This window comes from Pagrus major, chromosome 23, assembly GCF_040436345.1.
Source record: "Pagrus major chromosome 23, Pma_NU_1.0".
Lineage (NCBI taxonomy): Eukaryota > Metazoa > Chordata > Actinopteri > Spariformes > Sparidae > Pagrus > Pagrus major.
Genome location: NC_133237.1, coordinates 715,706 through 734,787, shown reverse-complemented (window position 1 = coordinate 734,787; position 19,082 = coordinate 715,706). Strand labels below are relative to the sequence as shown.

The 19,082-nt window shown below is 40.4% G+C and overlaps 1 protein-coding gene across 1 annotated transcript; it reads right to left on the bottom strand.

Annotated features, from left to right (window-relative positions):
* Positions 1–5,464: 5,464 nt before the first annotated feature.
* Positions 5,465–7,135, bottom strand: LOC141019175 (G2/M phase-specific E3 ubiquitin-protein ligase-like). The gene is made up of 6 exons (XM_073494020.1): positions 6,799–7,135; positions 6,510–6,688; positions 6,160–6,332; positions 5,809–6,023; positions 5,606–5,677; positions 5,465–5,490 (listed from the first exon to the last, which is right to left on the bottom strand). Exons 1-6 carry the CDS (start codon positions 7,133–7,135, stop codon positions 5,465–5,467), a joined length of 1,002 nt encoding a protein of 333 aa, XP_073350121.1.
* Positions 7,136–19,082: the final 11,947 nt, after the last annotated feature.

Here is a 19,082-nt window from a genome sequence, read left to right as displayed (position 1 = left end):
CCTGGGGGAGTTTATTTCCTGAGTGCTGCTGAGTCACAGATGCCTGACTTCACTTTGAGTTGTTGTTCTACCAATGAGAGAAATGCAAGTGGGCTTGGTGTACAGGCTTAGCGTTATCGTTTTTTCATCTGACACACTTTGCTCAAAGCAACACTTACTGTTTCATCGTCGCAGCACAATGAAGAGAAACAGAGGGCCACAGAAGGAAGAATGTCATCTGGATAAAGCATCCAGCTCTCAGCCAGTAAGGAGCCAGCAGGAGTGTGAACAGAGCCCACTCCCTGAACACAGCTTCCTCTGGCCGAGCAGGGATCAACACGAGCCACTGAGTCCACTGAGTTCCTATATACACAGAGAAACAAACAGTGCTCACTACGTCCCTTGGCATCTGTCACTGAATCCCCCCTCAACACACACACATACACACACACCCACCCACACACACACACACACACACACATCTTAGTCACTGAGTTCATCCCAATCGAAATGACTGTAAGGTCTGACATTGTATGTCTTATGTCCATATAGGACAGCTGACCCGTCATCCCCTTTCCTCATCAGTCTGTCTGTGTGTTTGGTGTACAGGTGAAGCGATCATTTGGCCTTTGCAGTCTACAGCTGACATATTTTGATGAGGAGAATGAGGAGGTGAGACTCTTTCTATTGTCACTATCGCATTGGATGTTTTCATACTTGACAGACGGGCTGGGCAATATCAGCTAATAGAGCTGTACCAAATGCCTTTTTTTTTTTTTTTTTACATTTGACGCTTCTTTTGAGGTTTTTAAATGAGGCTTTGAATGTCTGCTGTTAACGTTTATGATGTCATCGTCCCCAAAAACAAACTCTTGAACTAAATTCACAATTTAAATAAAGTGATTCATCATCAAGAATCTTAAAACGCTTCCGAACTGTCGATTTGTTCAATGTTTTGATGGAGCCCCGAGCAAATGCAGATACATCTAATGACTTAAGTAATTTGCTACTATAGTGTTAGAGCTGAAATAGATGTTGTGGTATTGTGGTTATACAGTGTAAGTAAGGGGTAATGCCTAGTGAGAAACTACTTCCTGATTATGGACACCTCTGAGGATATTATCACTCTTATACCATGGTCACTTGTCAGAAAAACAAAAACTTTTGTTTTAAAAATTGTATGCATTTTGTGATAAAATCTTAAGTTTTCACAAGCCACAACTGTTTCCCTGGCAACACCTGTGGTGTTCATAGGATGATGCATTGAAGGACTACACTCTGTGTTGTAAATAAGATATTCAGATTAGATACAGGCTATATGCATTGAATTAGAATGGTGGACAGACAGTTTCACTGGAACCATTTAGTAGTTCTATAGGTGTCCATGAGTCAGGAGTTAATAGACACACTGCAGCCAATCAGAATTGAGTATTCACCCAGCCCATGGTTTAAATGTAATTCACGGTGTTGCAAGAGTGCTGCATGACTCCTCGCTTTGTGTGCGGGGAGCGGAAGAGCAAACAGTTTTTTGACCATTTTTTAAAAGGCTAGAAGCCAACAAATATGAATTGAAGCAGAATATTTCCATAGATAAGAAAATGGATCAGTTTTGGACATTATTACATCTATTTTCTTTCAATAAATTTTGACTCTCAGACTTTACAATGCTCTGGAGTTTTGGGAAATACTTGGATCCCACAAGTCTGAAACAATCATAAGCAGCCACCACTTGAATGTGGTTGTACAAATAAAACAAACAAACTGTGTAGCATTCAAATGTTGATTGTCAGCGTTATGCATAAAGCTTTTAAGCTTTGAACTATACAGTGCAGCCCTGTCACCTTAAATCAATCTGTGGAGTTCGATTATTTGTTGTACTTGGGTGGAAGGTGGCAGTCTGTTTGATGGAATGAATTTATCAAACACATCAGTATAGCTAAAATTAAGTTGGTTAGAGAATCGTAATGTCAGATTCAGTTACTGTTAATGCAGTTGCCCAGCGGATCCTGCATTTCCCCTAATGCAACTCAGAGGCATCTTTCTGTAAACCTGTTAAATTCCCACTTGTTCCAAGCTCTACACCCTCAGTTTACTGTCTGCTGAATATTATGTAGCCTACAAAACCAGGGGGTGTCACGATAGATAAATATGACTAAACATAAAAACATCTTCCCTTTTCTTCCTCCAGGTGTCCATTAACAGCCAAGGTAAGTAACCATAAACAGTCATAAGACATGGTATGTTGAACAAAACCAGAACAATCTATAAGATTTAGAGTGAGCTGTATATTAATGTTATGTTAATAATTAATGTTCCTGCTTATATTCCAGGGGAATATGAGGAGGCATTGAAGGTAAGCTGATTTGATGTTAAGCTACTATTCACTTTTCCTGTACTGTATATACTAATGGGGAAAAAAGGAGGACATTTAGCTCTGCTCACATTGAATGTTAAAAACATGACAATGTTAATATTGTAATGACTTTTGACCAATTTTCAGACTTACTCGTATACAAGACCCACATTTTTGAAGCTGTAAAATAATTCAGTCATTCACTTTCTGGTTAGAATCAGTGTAGAAGCAGGCATTTTGGAGTTCTGCTGACACAAACTTGATGGGACCCAAGAAAATATGGGCTACCAGGTTACGTTTAGGACTGCAGATACCGTTTATTTTCCAATGTCGATTGTAGATGTAGCACAAACTGGCCAAGCGATGTGGCAGAATCTGAAACAGAAGTACTCTCTTATTGTCAGAAGAGGTGATGTGATGCGCCTAATGGGAGAATTGGACTGGTCTGGAGTAGAAAATCGCTCTAGACGAAGACTTGTCTGAAGAGCATACCACTCAATGGGACCCAACGAAATCTGGCATGTTGATGGGTACGACAAATTAAAACCCTATGGAATTGCAATAAGTGGCTGTATCGATGGGTTCTCCAGAAAAATTATGTGGCTCAAATGGGGAAAGTCCAACAATGATCCTAGGATCATTGCTCAAAATTACATGCAATGTATAGCTGTGTTTGGAGTTTTTCCAATACGCCTCCGCACAGACTGTGGCACAGAAAATGGACTGATGGCAGCACTTCACTGTTCCTTGAGATCAGTGCATGCAGACGAATTTGCAGGAGCCAAAAGCCACATGTATGGCACTTCAACATCCAACCAACGCATTGAAAGCTGGTGGTCCTACTTTCGGAAACAAAGGTTTTTGTCACATATCGTTAATTCTTAATTGATTTATGCTCCATCTACTTGACATTTCTGTATTTACTGTATGTGATTATACTGATCTATACTCACTTTTACTTGGTGCTTTATCTGCTGTACATATTTAGTGTCAGCTTGAGACTACTTGTGCTCACTGTAAAATTGCTCACATATAACAAACACAGCTTCTTAAATCATTTAAAAATTGCAGTACACCTTTAAAGGCAACTTCAGCGATTGTTGAGTGTTTTCTCAGGGTCAAGGTACAACATTATAAAATGTGTGTACTTTAATTAGGAGTCAGTTTTGGATGGATCTGTTTAGTGACTTGAGGGAGAGGCACCTCTTCAATGGCAGCTATGGACACACAAGTTTGGTGCGTTACTGCTTCCTGGGTGTCCTGCAGAAACAACTGGACGAATACAAGCAACTGTGGAACACTCACACTATTCGTCCTGTTCGCCAATCCCAGCGCGCATCTGGTAAACCAGACGCTATGTACCACGTGCCTCACAGGTGAGTATTGCATTGTCATGTTAAAACAGAAAGATAATCGGGCGGCTGTGGCTCAGGAAGTAGAGCCCGTTAATCGAAGATCGGTGGTTCAATCCCCAGCTCCTCCAGGCAGCATGTTGAAGTGTCCTTGGGCAAGATACTGAACCCCAAATTGCCCGTGGTGGCTATTCCACCAGTGTATGAATGTGTGTGAATGCTAGTTTCTGTTTGTGCACTTAGGCTCAGTGTATGGATGTGTGTGAATGGTGAATGCGATGTAGTGTAAAAGTGCTTTGGGTGGTCGCAATGACTAGAAAGGCACTATACAAATACAGAGCATTTACATTTAATGCTTTCATTACAAAGCATACATACATAGTACAGTAACATCGCAGTACAATAACGTCATTATTCATTCAACTCTTCCCACCTCCTGCTAGTCTCTGCCTCCATGCCATTAGGCAAAGACTCCAAAATTAAGGTCAACACTACCAGAGTGCACATTAGCTTCTTTCTTTCTTTTGTCTCTTTGAAACATCTTGCTGCCAACGAAACTACATACATGCAAACTACAAATACAATTAGTAGCACTTTGCTCTATTTTATTTGTTACTTTAGATGCTGATGACTTTTAATATGAAGTCATCTTGTGTCTCTGCATCCTTGTCCTATGAGAAACAACGGAGATGGTTGGAAAGGCAATAAAACTAAAATATGCATGAAAGGAGTTTTTGTGATTGTCAGCGAATGTGGACTTTTTTTTGTACTTCCTCCTAGATTCAACGGAAGAAATTGTGGATTCCCTACATCTGCACAAGCCCTGAGCCAGTTTAATGCCCTCATGCCCCTGCCAGCAACTCCTGGTGGAGATGATGAACAGCAAACTTGCTTTGAAGAACTGCAGCGACAAAGTGGATTGTCGCCTCCTCTACAATGGGAATCTGCTGTAGCGAACTACATCACCCTGAAGAACATGGCTGATCTGTAAGATGGTAAGACTGTAAAATACACACAACAAAACCTTTTTCATTACTTTGAATACAATGTAAACAGAAAAGTCAATCTGGGAGTTTTATTTTATTATTTTATTTTCAATAGAAATGCAATGAGTGTGGCTTAAATCCTATAAAATGTATTAAGTATATAGCAGTTATTCAATAAATCTGACAAACTAAAGAATGTTATAGTCAGTGTTGCTTTCTACAAAATCATTAATGAGACTTCCACACTACTGTCCTGACATTTAATTGATGATGTGTTGTCATTCAGACAACAAAAATTGCTCCCAACGTGTGGACACTACTGCTAACGCTGTACAACTAAACACCAAAAGCATATTATTTTAATTATTATTTGATGAGCTCTTTGCACCTTCAACTTACTGCTTACAGCCAATTAAATCATGGTAGCACTGACAATACAGTGATTTTCACTTCAATCAAAACTAGTTTGATCTCTTAATATCTGTGTAATTACCGTCTCAACAAAACATGGATATTTGCAAAACTAGTCCCAACGTGTGGACACAGAAACGCAGTAGAACTACAAACCAAAAGCACATTATTTTAACAGTAGCCATTACCACATAGGTAATGCAATGACAATATAGTAATCTACTTATTGTCTACCTTTACAGGTTTGGCTCAAGATACCGACAGCTGCGGGCTGGCTAAATGCATCCAAAACCGGGGGAATTCCTAATCCCAAAGTTCATATTTGCCTTAAATGTGAGTAAGTGAAACGTTGTTCTCTAGCTAACTATGATGCAGGTGTACCGTTAGGCTATTCCAGAAAGCGGGTTTACTGACAAGAAAAGGGTAGTTGTCCAAAAGAGGCAGCTTTAAAGTATTGGCACATGTATTTGCCATAGGGAGTTTTGAACTGCTAAGAAATTGAAGGCATGGCTGAGGTTCCATACCAGCAGGAGGCATGCATGGCACACCCATGGCAAACATGAAGACATCCTCCAGGGTTACCGCGCTGTTATTTTCTGAAAATAGAAAGCATTGGAATCAATTTACTGTAAATAGTATGCACAACAACATTGAGACTTTCTAAGTCATTAATTCTCATTGTAATTTGTGTGGATATTATTGGACAATTTAGAAGAAATAAACCAACCTTCACAATCAAGAAGGTAGTCCGCCCAGAAACTTCTTGTTTTGTCCTCCTGGACCCTCTTGTTGCTTCCATCTGGACTAAGCTCTGGTTGGAACAGATTTTCCATGTCCGCAGCAGATAACTTTTTATCCGAATGGCAGAGGACAGGTGTCAGCACCGTTGGATGCTGCTGCAGCGCTGTTAAATACTGCATGCTGTTAAGTCCATCCTTGAATCTGAAATACAATAACAGGTTGCCTGAAAAGTTAAATGTACATTGTGTAGCAGCTACTAAGCCTTGGAATGAGACAGCAACTCTATGTTTTATCCTGAACAATTACTGTATTTACAGTAATAACAAAATAAAACTACCTTTCGATTACGCTGTGGTTCCTGACAATTATGTACCATCTGAGGAACTCCTTCACAATCGAGTGCTTTTCCTCCACCGACTTTACATGTTTGAAGCACCCTGCGGTCTGCAACATGGTGCTGTGCTGTACCATTAGGTCTTGTAGGGTCTCCAATGAGGATGCATTCTGGATCTAAAAAAATATGAGATGAACTTATAGATACTCATTTTAAATACAAAAAGTAATTATATATAATAGTAATATCAGAAAGATACTTTGAAAGAACATTTTAAGTGGACAAAACTGCTTACATTAATAACCAATTACTTATGATAGAATTTCACACCCTTACATCAAAGACCCTCATACCTCTTGTAACACTTTACCTATTTCTTCATCTGTAATGTCTCCTACAGATGAGTTGAAACTGGACTGCCCTGAAATGTGGCTGACCAGATCCTTTGAGGGGAAATTTGGGCCAGGTCCACCATGTACTATGGACACGGCAATCATCTTCACTGCCAAACTATATTCATCCTCTCTGATTGCTGCTCATGGAAATGCAGAGTAATAGAGTGGTCAATCAGTTTCCATATTAAACAAGCATGGCATGGTTTAATAATTTAGTTATTTTAAAACATTCCACACAAAATAGTACCAGTTGAATTGTAGACAAGGTAGCGACTCTCTGCAGGTCCATCAAATATGGATTGTTCGTTCAGGCTTTTCATCAGAAGTGAGAGGAATTCCCTTTTTGGTCCACCTGTGTCGATACCTTCCTCAAACCTGCCTACATCATCTGAAAACTTCACTAGGAGATCCTTCATTTCGGAGAATGTTCCCCTTTTGAATTCTCTGACGGCTCCATCCCAGATGTCAGAGCGGCAGATGTTAAATCTGCTGACGGTGTGGCGGTCAATCTGGAGTGCCAGGTTTGCAATTATTTCTGATGCAGATAGCTTTTCCACCCTACCAACAGATAAATGATGAACCATGCTACTTTATTAACTTAATGCATGACAGCAGATGCAATTAACCAGAAAAAACAACCGTTTTAAGAGTAACTATTCATTTCTTACTCTGCATCCTAATGAAAATCAAGACTGCCTGCATCACTCCTGAGTCCTCCTCATCCTCTACTATAATGGGTGCATACAGTTGTGTGTATCTGCTGAGAAATGAGCACGCACATTTACATTGTTGATGATCCCATAATCAATCATGACATTTCAAATTTGTAGAGAAAAGCATAATACCTATAGTATGTAGTTTCCTTTGCAACCATTGTAGTTCCTGGGCCCTCTTCTGCGTCAGAAAGTAAGATCTGTATAACAAACCATAAGAGGGATTAGACTGGTGAGTAAAAGTACTTAAGGATGTAAAGTTTTTGTTATCAGATGTCCTGTTCAGAAAGAAAGACACTGCTCTAATGTAAACAAATATCATGTGGGTGTCGAAGTCTGTGTTACCTGTTACTGTATGTACCGTAGGACAAATTAATTTTACAACAATATTTTAGGACAAGGCTACATATGAACAACACACATTACAGTTAAGGAGCCACATATTACCGGAGCTGCTGAATCAAAGTCTGAAGATTCTCCCACACTATCACTGGTGCTGTTCAAGATAGATTCAAATGGCTGGAAGTAGAAAATATAGATTTTTATCACAGTTGCACTTAAGATTTGATTAACAGAACAATATAAGCAATGTCGATATGCCTCATGTGATTAACATCCTGCCCCAAACTGGTAAAGGGAATACCATTTCTGACTTGCACTTAAGTCATGTAAGCAGATATAAAATGGCAAATATTACACTTACTACTGTATCAGCCAAATTGAATTCTGCAGCACTTCTGCTTGTAATAGTCACTTCAGAATCAGATGACTCTGAGTTGGATTCCTGAGCTGTGAAAAACAAGATCAGACATGAGAATGGAACAATGTACTTGAGATACATATCAGTTTAAGAGAGGTATTTTGTGTGGTTATTCATTTGAGAGTCACTTACAATCGATAAGGAAATCTTCAACCGTACAAATGTACACTGTGATGCGTTGGTAAGCCTTCCCCAGTGCCTCTTTGTAGAGTTTCAGAGAGAATGCTGTTTCTGTCCCTGGTATATTAGTAATCTCTGTACCATCAGGGTAAGCAGAATGTAAGGACCACTTTGTAAATTTTTGTTAAAGGCCATCAATTTTTGTTCTGCAGCTTTGCGCAATTGCTCTGCATCCAATCCTGGTGGCACAACAAGGGGTAGTACCATTCCTCTGACAGGTTTCAGCACTCCATCCTTCATCCACATAACGCCTACTGAAATCTACAGGGAAACATAGAAGTAGGCTACTGTAAACATGTTCATTGACACACTACACATACATGACATAATGCAAAGAGAAGTTACCTTCACTGTGTTTTCCTTCAGTGTTTCTTTTTTCTTTTTGAAACACGATTGTCTCTCCTTCTAAAACGGAAATTTTGGAATGAAGCCAATGCACTTATTCCTGTGGTTCCTGCTTCAAAGAGAGTCCAATGAAATATGATTAAGACAGTGCATGGATTACTTTAAACCCTTTTGTTCACTCATCCAGCATTCTGATCTATACTCATACAATACAGTACTGAATATGCACAGGGTAAGCCTAATTAAAAAATAATGAATCTTTGAAATGTTACCTTCACTTGTGCCAGGCTTATCGGCATCATACATGAATTTGATATTCATGCTACATGAACTGCAGAATGCTGTTTCAGAATGCAGGTAATATCCACAAAAAGGACAATACATTGTAATCTGTAATAAAAAAAACAGAACCATTAGGCTAGTGCCCAGAATATAAAAATGAATTCACTAAACATTAATGGTATGGCACATACAACACTAACTAGGCCTCTATTGACTGAAAAGGATGAAAGGAAACAATGATAAGATTAATGTTTTGTTTATCAATGTGCTCTGCATCCTGTACCACATCACCATAAGAATCATGATCAACGTTATCCTTTCTAGAGAAGTGGGGGAACATTTTTGCATTTCATAGAAATTTGTAGACAGCATTTTTGTGACTGTATAGGAAATCACAATAAAATCATGTAGCTGTGTGCTTGAAATGAAAAGTAGTGTTTCCTTCTTCTCTGGGTTAACAAACTCAGAGTTGTCAGTAAACTAGGGCCCTGTAAATCAGATTTGACGCTCAAGACATAACGTTACATTATAGGACCCGCTAGTCTTGATAGCAGTATCGATAAGCTCGGACCTTATTGATTTTCGGGTTTTGAGAAATTTTGGAACCGGGTCCTTTTAGAACCGGGTCTCGGTCCCCATCCCTAGTAACGAACAATATCTTACTGTGATTTCGATGTTTCTAAAGACATACACTTCTGCGAAGGAATGGACAGTATGAATGAGGAGATGAACCGGTGTGTCAAATAGCTTCTTCAGGGTCCGCAGGAGGTGAGGAATCACAGAGAAACTCATAGTTTGTTGCATAAATTAACTTACAGCAGTTACCGATCTAGGGTTTAACGTTATCTGCTCTCGGTTTGTGAAACAGAAAACCCAGAGTTTCCCTCATCTCATGCTTAACATAACGTTACTCAAAGTTTTTCCTCACCCCGCTTTCTGAAACCAGGCCCCGCTTAACGTTACTCATCGTAGGTTAGATGGCAGAGTATATAAATATAAAAATAAGGACATTGAACAACACTGCTCATTTCTGACAATCACATAGCGATAGTTATCATAGTTAGCTAGAGAACAACATTTCACTTACTTATCACAGGGGCAAGAGCTGTCTTCTTCTATGAAATAGTCCACCAGCAACAATCCGCCTCATTGTCAACATCCGTTACCGTTCACTTCCGTGTTTTAGGTAACTTCCGTTGTGGGTCACTTCCGTTGTAGTTCACTTCCGTTGTGGCTTTTGTATTTGTGTTGTGGCTTTTGTATTTGTGTTGTGGCTTTTGTATTTGTGTTGTGGCGACCTGACACCTCTGGGCCACCGTAGAACTGACTGCACATGAACGTGTACGAGACTCGGGGACAGCCTGCGAGGGTCCCCACCACTAAGGCCAGTGGAACAGAGCCCAAGAGGGGCTTCAGACCCCCACAGCACTGCCCCGCTTTGGCCCAGGTAGTCAGCCGCAAAGTCCAGGCTGCGGTGCCAGAACAGGGCATGGTAAGATCATAGCACACTGCAGTTCATATTCTAAACAGCAAAAATAACAAACTGTGCATTTGAATCCCAGATTCAGTAAGATAAAGGCATAATGATTCCTTGGAGAATGTTGTGAGTGCAAGAAAATTGGTGAATGCAACAGGAACTGTTAAATCACATGTACTGATATCTGTTCACTGAAGAACAGATCTGCTCGTACCGCGAGGCTCAATGCTCTGGTGTCATTGTTATCACTTCAGCTTATTTTATGGGATAACAGACAACAACAGTTTCTGTTTGGTTAATTTATATACACAAATTATCAATGTCAGCATACAATTGGCTGTTGTTTGTGGAGAAGTATTAATCCAACAAAATCAATTATTAACTTGTGAAGTCCAAACTACAAGCCCTGATTATCTCTCTGGCTCTGTAATCAAGTCATTTGATTTGTGATTAATTATCTTACACACAAAACAAGAGTCAGTAACATAGATACCATAAAAATGTTAATGTTTGGGCACATTGCAGTGTCCTAATATTCATGCTTATGTTGGCATTCTTACCACGTTTTGCCACGTATTAATTAGAATTAAGATGTCTAGTGTTTTCATTCAACCTGAAGACCTATTGATTGGCATTTTATGGCTCATCCCAGTTCAGTCCTTCAGGTTGAAGGTATTGATTTGCGCAGGTTGTGTCTAGAAAAGCAGAACTGACCAGAGCAAGTCATACTGACGTACGAAAACAGCTTATTTTAATTTTTTCATTTAGCCTTTATTTAACCAGGGTAGTCCCATTGAGATCACAGATCTCAGAAAACTTGCTAAGTCTGGCGCGGGGGGGGGGGGGGGGGTTTCGCGGCTCGCAGAAGGCTGCTCTGACAGATGCTAACATCTGCGCTAGCTCACGGCTCGGCTAACGTCGGTCAGTGGTCAGCGGGTGAGCGAGCGGGCTCATCTATCGCCAGATACGAGCGACGCTTAGCCTGGCGGGCGACCGGGGGGGGGGGGGGCTACAACTTGTTGGTAAACCATTCACCAAGCATGAGCTGCTTGTGGGAGAAGGGTCTGACTGCAGAGCGCAGAGCCAGACACACCGTACAGCACCAGCTTAGTTTCATGTAAGTGTAACCCCTCATATGTCTGCGTAGTGGTTTTCAATTAAATGACGAGGAGAGTAGGACCATGCAGCAGTTTTATTAACCTGGCACAAACAAGATAAAGTTGGGATTCGCAGCGCAGGTTCAAATATACAGGCAATGTTAGTATGGGGAGAGATGGGATATTAGCTATTCACACGTGTGATCTCTAAACCTCTCAAGGGAGCAGTGAAACCTAACTTGTAGTCTTACCTTCATCCATAAATCTCAAGCATGACATTTAACACAGCAGTCCTAGGTAGTCTGAGCTTGTGGTTTGAGAGAAATGATATGAGTCTCAATCTGTGCCTATGCATTTATTTTCTTCACAGAAGAAACACCCCACACATCTGGAGAGATACACGCAACTTACCTCCCTGAAAAGGAGGTCATCCGCTGAAGGTTCTTTGGCTCCGCCGTCCAAACAAACCAAGCTGTGGGAGACTCGAATAGCGTCCCAGGCAAGTGTGGATAAAGCAGTCCTCAAATTTGTGGTCCAAGGCTTGCACCCACCACACATAGTTCAGCAACAGAGCTTCATCGATCTTGTGCAACATCTTCAGCCAAATACAAATGTCATGACATGCAATACTGTTGTAAACAAAGTCACAAAGGCCTCCATTGAAATGAAAAGAAAACTCAAAGCTGCCCTTAGTGAAACTGAGTTCATAGCAACAACAACAGACTGCTGGACAGTACGCCGTCAAGGTTTTATTGGTGTCACTGCACACTGGTTTAACCCCCAGACCATGCAGAGATCCTGTGCTGCCCTGGCATGTAAGCAACTTAAAGGGCCACATAATTTTTCTGCCCTGGCTGGAGCCCTAAATGATATTCACACAGAATTCAATATCAGAGAGAAGATTGTTCGCACTACAACTGACAATGGATCGAACTTCCTGAAAGCCTTCAGAGTTTTTGGGCAGACTGACGAGAACAACAATCCTGAGTCTGTAGGAGAGGGTGATGGAGAAGAAGATGGTAGTGGCCAAAATGATGACTACGATGAAGAGGAAAGCACTGAGGGTGTTGAATCTGTTGATGCCGAAACCCTGTTGGATGAAGATGACTACTTGGAATTCCAGCTACCCAAGCATCATCGCTGTGCATGCCACCTCCTCAATTTAGTGTCCACAGTTGATGCTTCAAAAGCAGAGGTCAACTCGTTGTACAAGCGTGTGTCAAGGTCCACATTTGCCAAATGCTCTAGCCTGTGGAACTTAAGTTCAAGATCAACCACTGCATCTGAAGTAATCGAAGACCACTGCAAACTCCAACTTGTAAGGCCAGTTGTTACAAGGTGGAATTCATTCTTCTCAGCCGTAGAGAGACTAGTGAGAATAACAAGAGAACAAGGCGAAGAAGCCCTTGCAGCTGTCTGCAGTGAACTAGATACACCTAAGTAAGTGTTTGTTTTTCTGCTTTTCAGTTAATGAAGTGATGCATTAAGTCCCAGTTTTATACTTTAAATGCTGTACAACACATGTATGCATTCCCCATATTTACTATGGATGTGATTTATAACTTACCTACATCTACATTTCTCAGATGACAATATTTTTCTTTTTAAATGATCAGTTCCTGCAATTGAAGGTGGCACATCAATTAGGCTAAATGTTCCATGTTGTGTTTTTCTTTTCCTTTTTGTACAGGTTTACTCCAGTGGAACTGGCATTTCTTGCAGAATATGCGAAGACAATGAGCCCAGTTGCAAAGGCACTTGATGTTCTTCAGGGAGAAACCACGGTGCAGATGGGATGGTTGGTCCCCACCATAACTCTACTGAGGACCAAGCTCCAGCATCTTCGCGTGTCTTCCAAGTTCTGTGAGCCTTTGGTTGCTGCACTTCTTTCAGGCCTTGAAAAACGCTTCGGAGAGATGCTTGCAGACCCAGAGCTGATAGCCTCAGCCATTCTAGTTCCCAAATTTAAGACCTGCTGGACAAGTGACAGAAATGTCCTCAAACTTGGTAAGTGTCTCACTGCTCAACTTTCCTGTAATACTGTGAATTCCTATGGAGTCAGTGAAATGAGGCTGACATGACATTTAATGACACACACACAGACACACACACTAGCCAACACACAATTACAATAGTGTTGTATAATCTCAATTGTGCTGATTTTTTTGTTTGTTTGTTTTGTTTATTCCACAGGCCTTGACTATATCAGAAGCCACTTGGACTGTCAGACCGAGAATCACACCAGTGGGGGCTCCGCATCATCTGAGGAAGATGACTTCTTTTCCTCCTTGAAGAAGACTGGCCCTCTTGAAGCGACCCAGCAGTTGGATGCGTACCTGGGGTGCCCAGGAGACACAGTAGAAATTCTCAAGTCTTTCCCAGCTGTGTTCCAGCTATCACGTAAGCTGAATGTGGCACTCCCTGCCTCAGCAGCCTGTGAACGACTATTCAGTGTTGCAGGGCTGATCTTCAGGCCAAGAAGAGCATGCATTGGCTCAAAGAACTTTGAGAACCTGTTGCTTTTGCGGCTGAACAAAGCCTATTGGTAACTCGTGTATAATTCGTTCAAATTTGACATTGTTGACATTGTTTGTGTGTTTGCTGGGATTGGTGGGATGGGGTGATGTGAAGTGAAGCCTCTGTTAGCTCAGGTCAGACAGAATGGGTCCAGGACAATCAGTTGGTAGGGAGGAATTGTTTATTTCCCTTCTAACAAGCGTACAGTACATTATGTCCTGCATTTATGAATCTTTATTTGCTTAAATTTGCCCTGCAGGATATCATGCATGCCGCACGCTGAAACTACGTCAAGCTACCACAGAGCCACTAAAACTCATTCATTGCTTTCCTTATTTTCTCATCGCTTTTTCTCTCTCTCTCTCTCTCTCTCTCTCTCTCTCACTCTCACTCTCTCTCTCACACACACACACACACACTTTTGTACATTTTTGTAGTGGCTGTGTTGATGACTGCTTATCCAAATAAAGGTTATTGAGAAATAACATGTTTCTGAGGTATGAAGTTTCACACCATTACAGTACTTATATGCAACTAGTCATCATATTTTCCGCTCCATGAAACACATGTTAATGGTCAGTCGTACACATATATGCTTTTTTCCTTAATGGCATTTTTTCCTTTTATTACTTTTCCTTTTATACTTTAAGTAGTTTAGAAACCAGTGCACTTTTTACTTTTACTTGAGTAAAAAGCTTCAGTGGATACTTCAACTTCTACAGAAGTATTTCTAAACCCTAGTATCTATACTTCTACTTGAGTAATAAATGTGAATACTTTTGACACCACTGGTCTGAAGATTGTTGAATGCAGCAAGGGCCAAAAACCTAAAAGCTTTCGTTCCCAGTTCAGTTCAGACTTTAGAAACACCAAACCGAAAAACGTCAAGAGAACGAAGAATGTGATTTACATATTTCAATTTTAAAACGTAAGAGAAGAAGAAGAGTAAATAAGTAAATACAGAGTTTGCCAACAATGGCTTTGTAAATAAAAATGTACCGGTGAATGCGTTTACCTAAAGCAGACCATTTCACTTTTGATAACACAATGATGAGTAAGAGATTACCAGCATGTGAAGACAATGAGAAGAGGCGTTTATATACAACACATCTCCAAAATCAATAACAGGCACAAATGTGTAATATGCTGGATATGTGACCTAAAAGTCAAGTGGTCATCAATTAAAAACTTCAGGTATTTAAAATTTGTTGACCATTCCTTGTAAGAATTTTCTTTGACAATGCAGTTCTTGTTGTTTTTGAAGTGTTAAAGAACAGAAGTTTTGTTTTATCTGCATTTAGGACGAGTAGCAGTTGACAAAGTTGTTCTTGTACTCAGGCGCGGATTAATGCACAGGCTTCCCTAGGCTGCAGCCTAGGGGCCCCACGTGTGGAGGGGCCCTGGCGTCACAGCCGTGGGGGACTTTTAAAACAAGGTGATTTCATCCCCCCGACTTTCTCCTAAAAGGTATTAAACCGTTGGCCCGCCCTCGCGGTGTACCAGCGTACAAAATGGAGCGCACCTCAGTCCCACATACATGAAAACCCATTGGCCAAGTTAGATTGATTGATAGCCATCAAGCCAATCACAGCCATTTGACCAAACCCACTAGTCCCAGCCCCCCGGGAAAGTAAATACGTACATGCTAACACGGAGCTGCCATCACTCGCTGCCGCAGACAGCGAACAGAGCAGAGGTATGAAACGGTTAACTAGTTAATAATGTAGAATTTTGTCTGTAAATAACTAAACTATGTCTTGCTTTGTGGCATGTCCGCTAATATTAAGCAAGCCAGGTGGCAAACAAAGTTAATGCAAGCCAGGTAAAGTTAATGGTAACTGACAGATAGTTTTCTAGAGACAGCCACTGATTTTGATATTATTCAACATTATCATTATTCTTTTTGTTAGGAATGCCAAACAGGAAGAGGCAGCAGAAGATTGACTTCTTTTTCAAGTCAAGTTGTCATTTAATTGGAGTTATGTGACAGGAGGAAAACAGAAAGCTAGCTTTCAATCCATAAATGCACTAGTTCAATTTTATGGTAGTACATTCATATTCTTGCATTAATGCCATGTAGGTGTTCATTTACGTAACTTAAAGCTATTTGTTGGAGTTTAAAACCTTCTTTTCAATGAAGAAAATCTCCGACATCAACTCATCCCTGTTACTGCTCTCAGAAACTAGAAAAAAATAGAAATGAAGACAATGAAATGCAATAAAACTATTAAAATCTTAAATAATAAGAGGAATAAAATAATATAGAGTACAATAAAGGCTAGGATGAAAGATTAGTTAAAACAGATTAGAACAACAAAATATATGTAAAATAATTAATAAAAAGCAGATAAAAGAACAACAAAAGAATTGAATGTTTCCTAATCAAAATCAAGCCTGTTTGTTCTAAGTTTACATGTTCAGGAATATTAACATTGAGTTCTTTATGTAGGATGTTTCTGAGGAAGGGAAGTTCAGGAGTCAGGACAAAGGAGAGCATGGAGAAGATGAGGGAGAGAACAGGAGAGAAGTTGGAGAGAAGACAAGAGGGGGAGAACACAGGAGAAGAGAGGGAGAACACAAAAGAAGGAGAAGGGGAGAACATGAGAGAAGGAGAGGGAGATAACACAAGAGAAGAGGGAGGAACACAGTGTTCTTGCCAATTTCACTCACTCACACTTGTTCTTTAATAAGACATATACATTAATTTCTTAATACCATGGTATGTGATTGCTTGTGAATATATAATATCTTAGGTTAAAGAGCGTTGTGCTATAATGTACATTTTGAATGCAATATTATTGGCATATCCTAGTGAAGAAAATCTAGAAATGCATCGCATTAGTTTTGGAGACTGAAACAGGGGCCAAAGGTGGTTGCGGTGCTCATGTGCTACCCCAGAACCCCCCCACATTTAAAATTGCTGCTCCACCCCTGTGGAGGGGTCCTTGAATTGGTCAGATTATTTTTTAGAAATTTAAATACACTTGTATAATAATGGTACTTGTACAATAATGGAAAAATTCATTGACCTCTATTGGTCCATGGGGTAATAAACAAACAAAACAGCACTGATTGGGCAGACATGGGTCACCTCATCCAATCAAGCTCATCGATTCGATTTGACCTACCTGTGCTAACTGGAGTGTGTGTGGATCATGTTTGCCAAATATTCTCCTGCACTGTTACACATGGTGCAAAATTACATTTTTTCTGGGAGAGCATGATGCATAAGGGGGGGCCCACATAAAAAATAGCCTAGGGGCCCATGACTACCTTAATCCTCCTCTGGTGCTCACGTGTTGATTTTTATTACTTTTATGTTTTTCACCGTATCAATCGATTTCTTTTAAGTCCTTACACTTTAGTTAAGTTTCTTCCAAAACGAAGTTCTGTTTTAATTTGTTTTATCCAGTTAAGTATCGTGACCTGTCTTAGAGGAAGTGAACTTTAATTTGAAATTATCTCGTACCAAGTAACTGGATAACTCGATCGGCCACCGAAGCATCCTTCATCCTCTTCATCAAGACCATCATCATTAGCGAAGATGTTACGGCAACCGGCTGTTTAAGAAACCGTGTGAGCAGTTTCCAACGAAAGAAAGACTGCCAAGTCGAACCGGCTCTCCCCCAGCGCTCACGAGCGGTGCCATCCCGCTGGGCATCGGACTGAGACTGTCACCCGCTGGGTATTGGACCGAGACTGCCAGCTTGAAGTTGAGCGACAGAAAGGCCGCTGGAGACGAAAGCCGCAGCCTGCTGACTCCACAAGACAACGCTTCAGACAAAGTAGTCTTAACCATCCCATATCATGCTGGATTCACATGTATAAAATGAGTTGGTGTCTTTGGCTTTGATTTTGATTCTTTGATCCTAGGAGAAATTTGGTTAGGGCTCCGTTAGCATTCAATTATTCTCTTAATATTTAAATGCTTTCACCCAACCCGCAATTTCACCATCCGCACATATTTCATTCATAAACTTGTTACGTTAGTCATTACAGACTCACCATCTTTTTGTTACATGTTAATCTTGTCATTTGTTTAATCTGCCATTTCATTTATTTACTCTGAACAATTTAGCCGAATATATTTAACCGTATGTCGTTGTCTGTGCAGATTTATTTTAATGTGGAGAACCAAAGGTAACTGTGTGTAGAAGTCACTACTTCAGTTTTGAGATTGAATAAATTGATCTGAAATTGATTAGAATTGATTGATATTGATTCAAGTTAACCTTGTCTAGTCGAATTTGATTAATTTCAAGCTATGCTAGCCATTTCGATTTCAATTTTAGTCAAAAAGATAAAAGAACGGAGGTGGTGCCCCTATTTACGAGTGCTTTATTAATCTCAAGTGATTAATAAATTACATTTATTAGTAGTGTATCTCCTATATGTTGATGGTGCCCCATGTGAGGCCACTTATACCACAGTTCTCTGCAATAAATTAATGTATACAGACAAACACCAGTTGTAATAATCAAAACTTAAGCGGTTTAATGTTGTTTAACTTTCCACACAACTGAGAAACAACCAAGGTTAATGTTTAAACCAAATTAGACCAAATTAAATGATCAAATTAATATTTACAAAATGGGATGTGGAAATCAGTAAAGCCAGTTGTGTATGATGTTAATGAGTGGGCAGGTGTGCAAAACAAAGCAAAAGGTAAACTAAGGATAACATCACCAAAACCAGAACATGGCGTGCCTGTGGAGAGGGCCAGAGCAGAGAGAGAGAGAGAGGGAGAGTCAACTGCAGGAGTTTAAGTAACTTCAGCATACCGGGCCCAGGTGCACAGAGATACTGCAATTAAGCTACCAGCAAGGGAGCATCACAGATTAGATGGAGACACACCTCCAAGATGACACAACCAAGGAACCTCAAAAAGAAGGAAGGGTCCTTACGTCGTATGACTTCTGATGAAGACATGACTCCAGAAAATGAGAGAACACACTTCAGACTTTGTTTAGGAAAGGCTCCTGTTTGCGCTGCTGTTCTCAGTGTCATTGCAGTCTTATCAGCGGAAATCAGCCACACCTGCCCCGTTTGATTACAGTACTCTCAGCCCTGTCAATCATTTGGGGAAAAAATCAGTGGTTAACCTATTCTCTGATGTGTCTTCTTTCTTAGTTGCTGTTAACGTTTAAGCTAGTTTCTAAA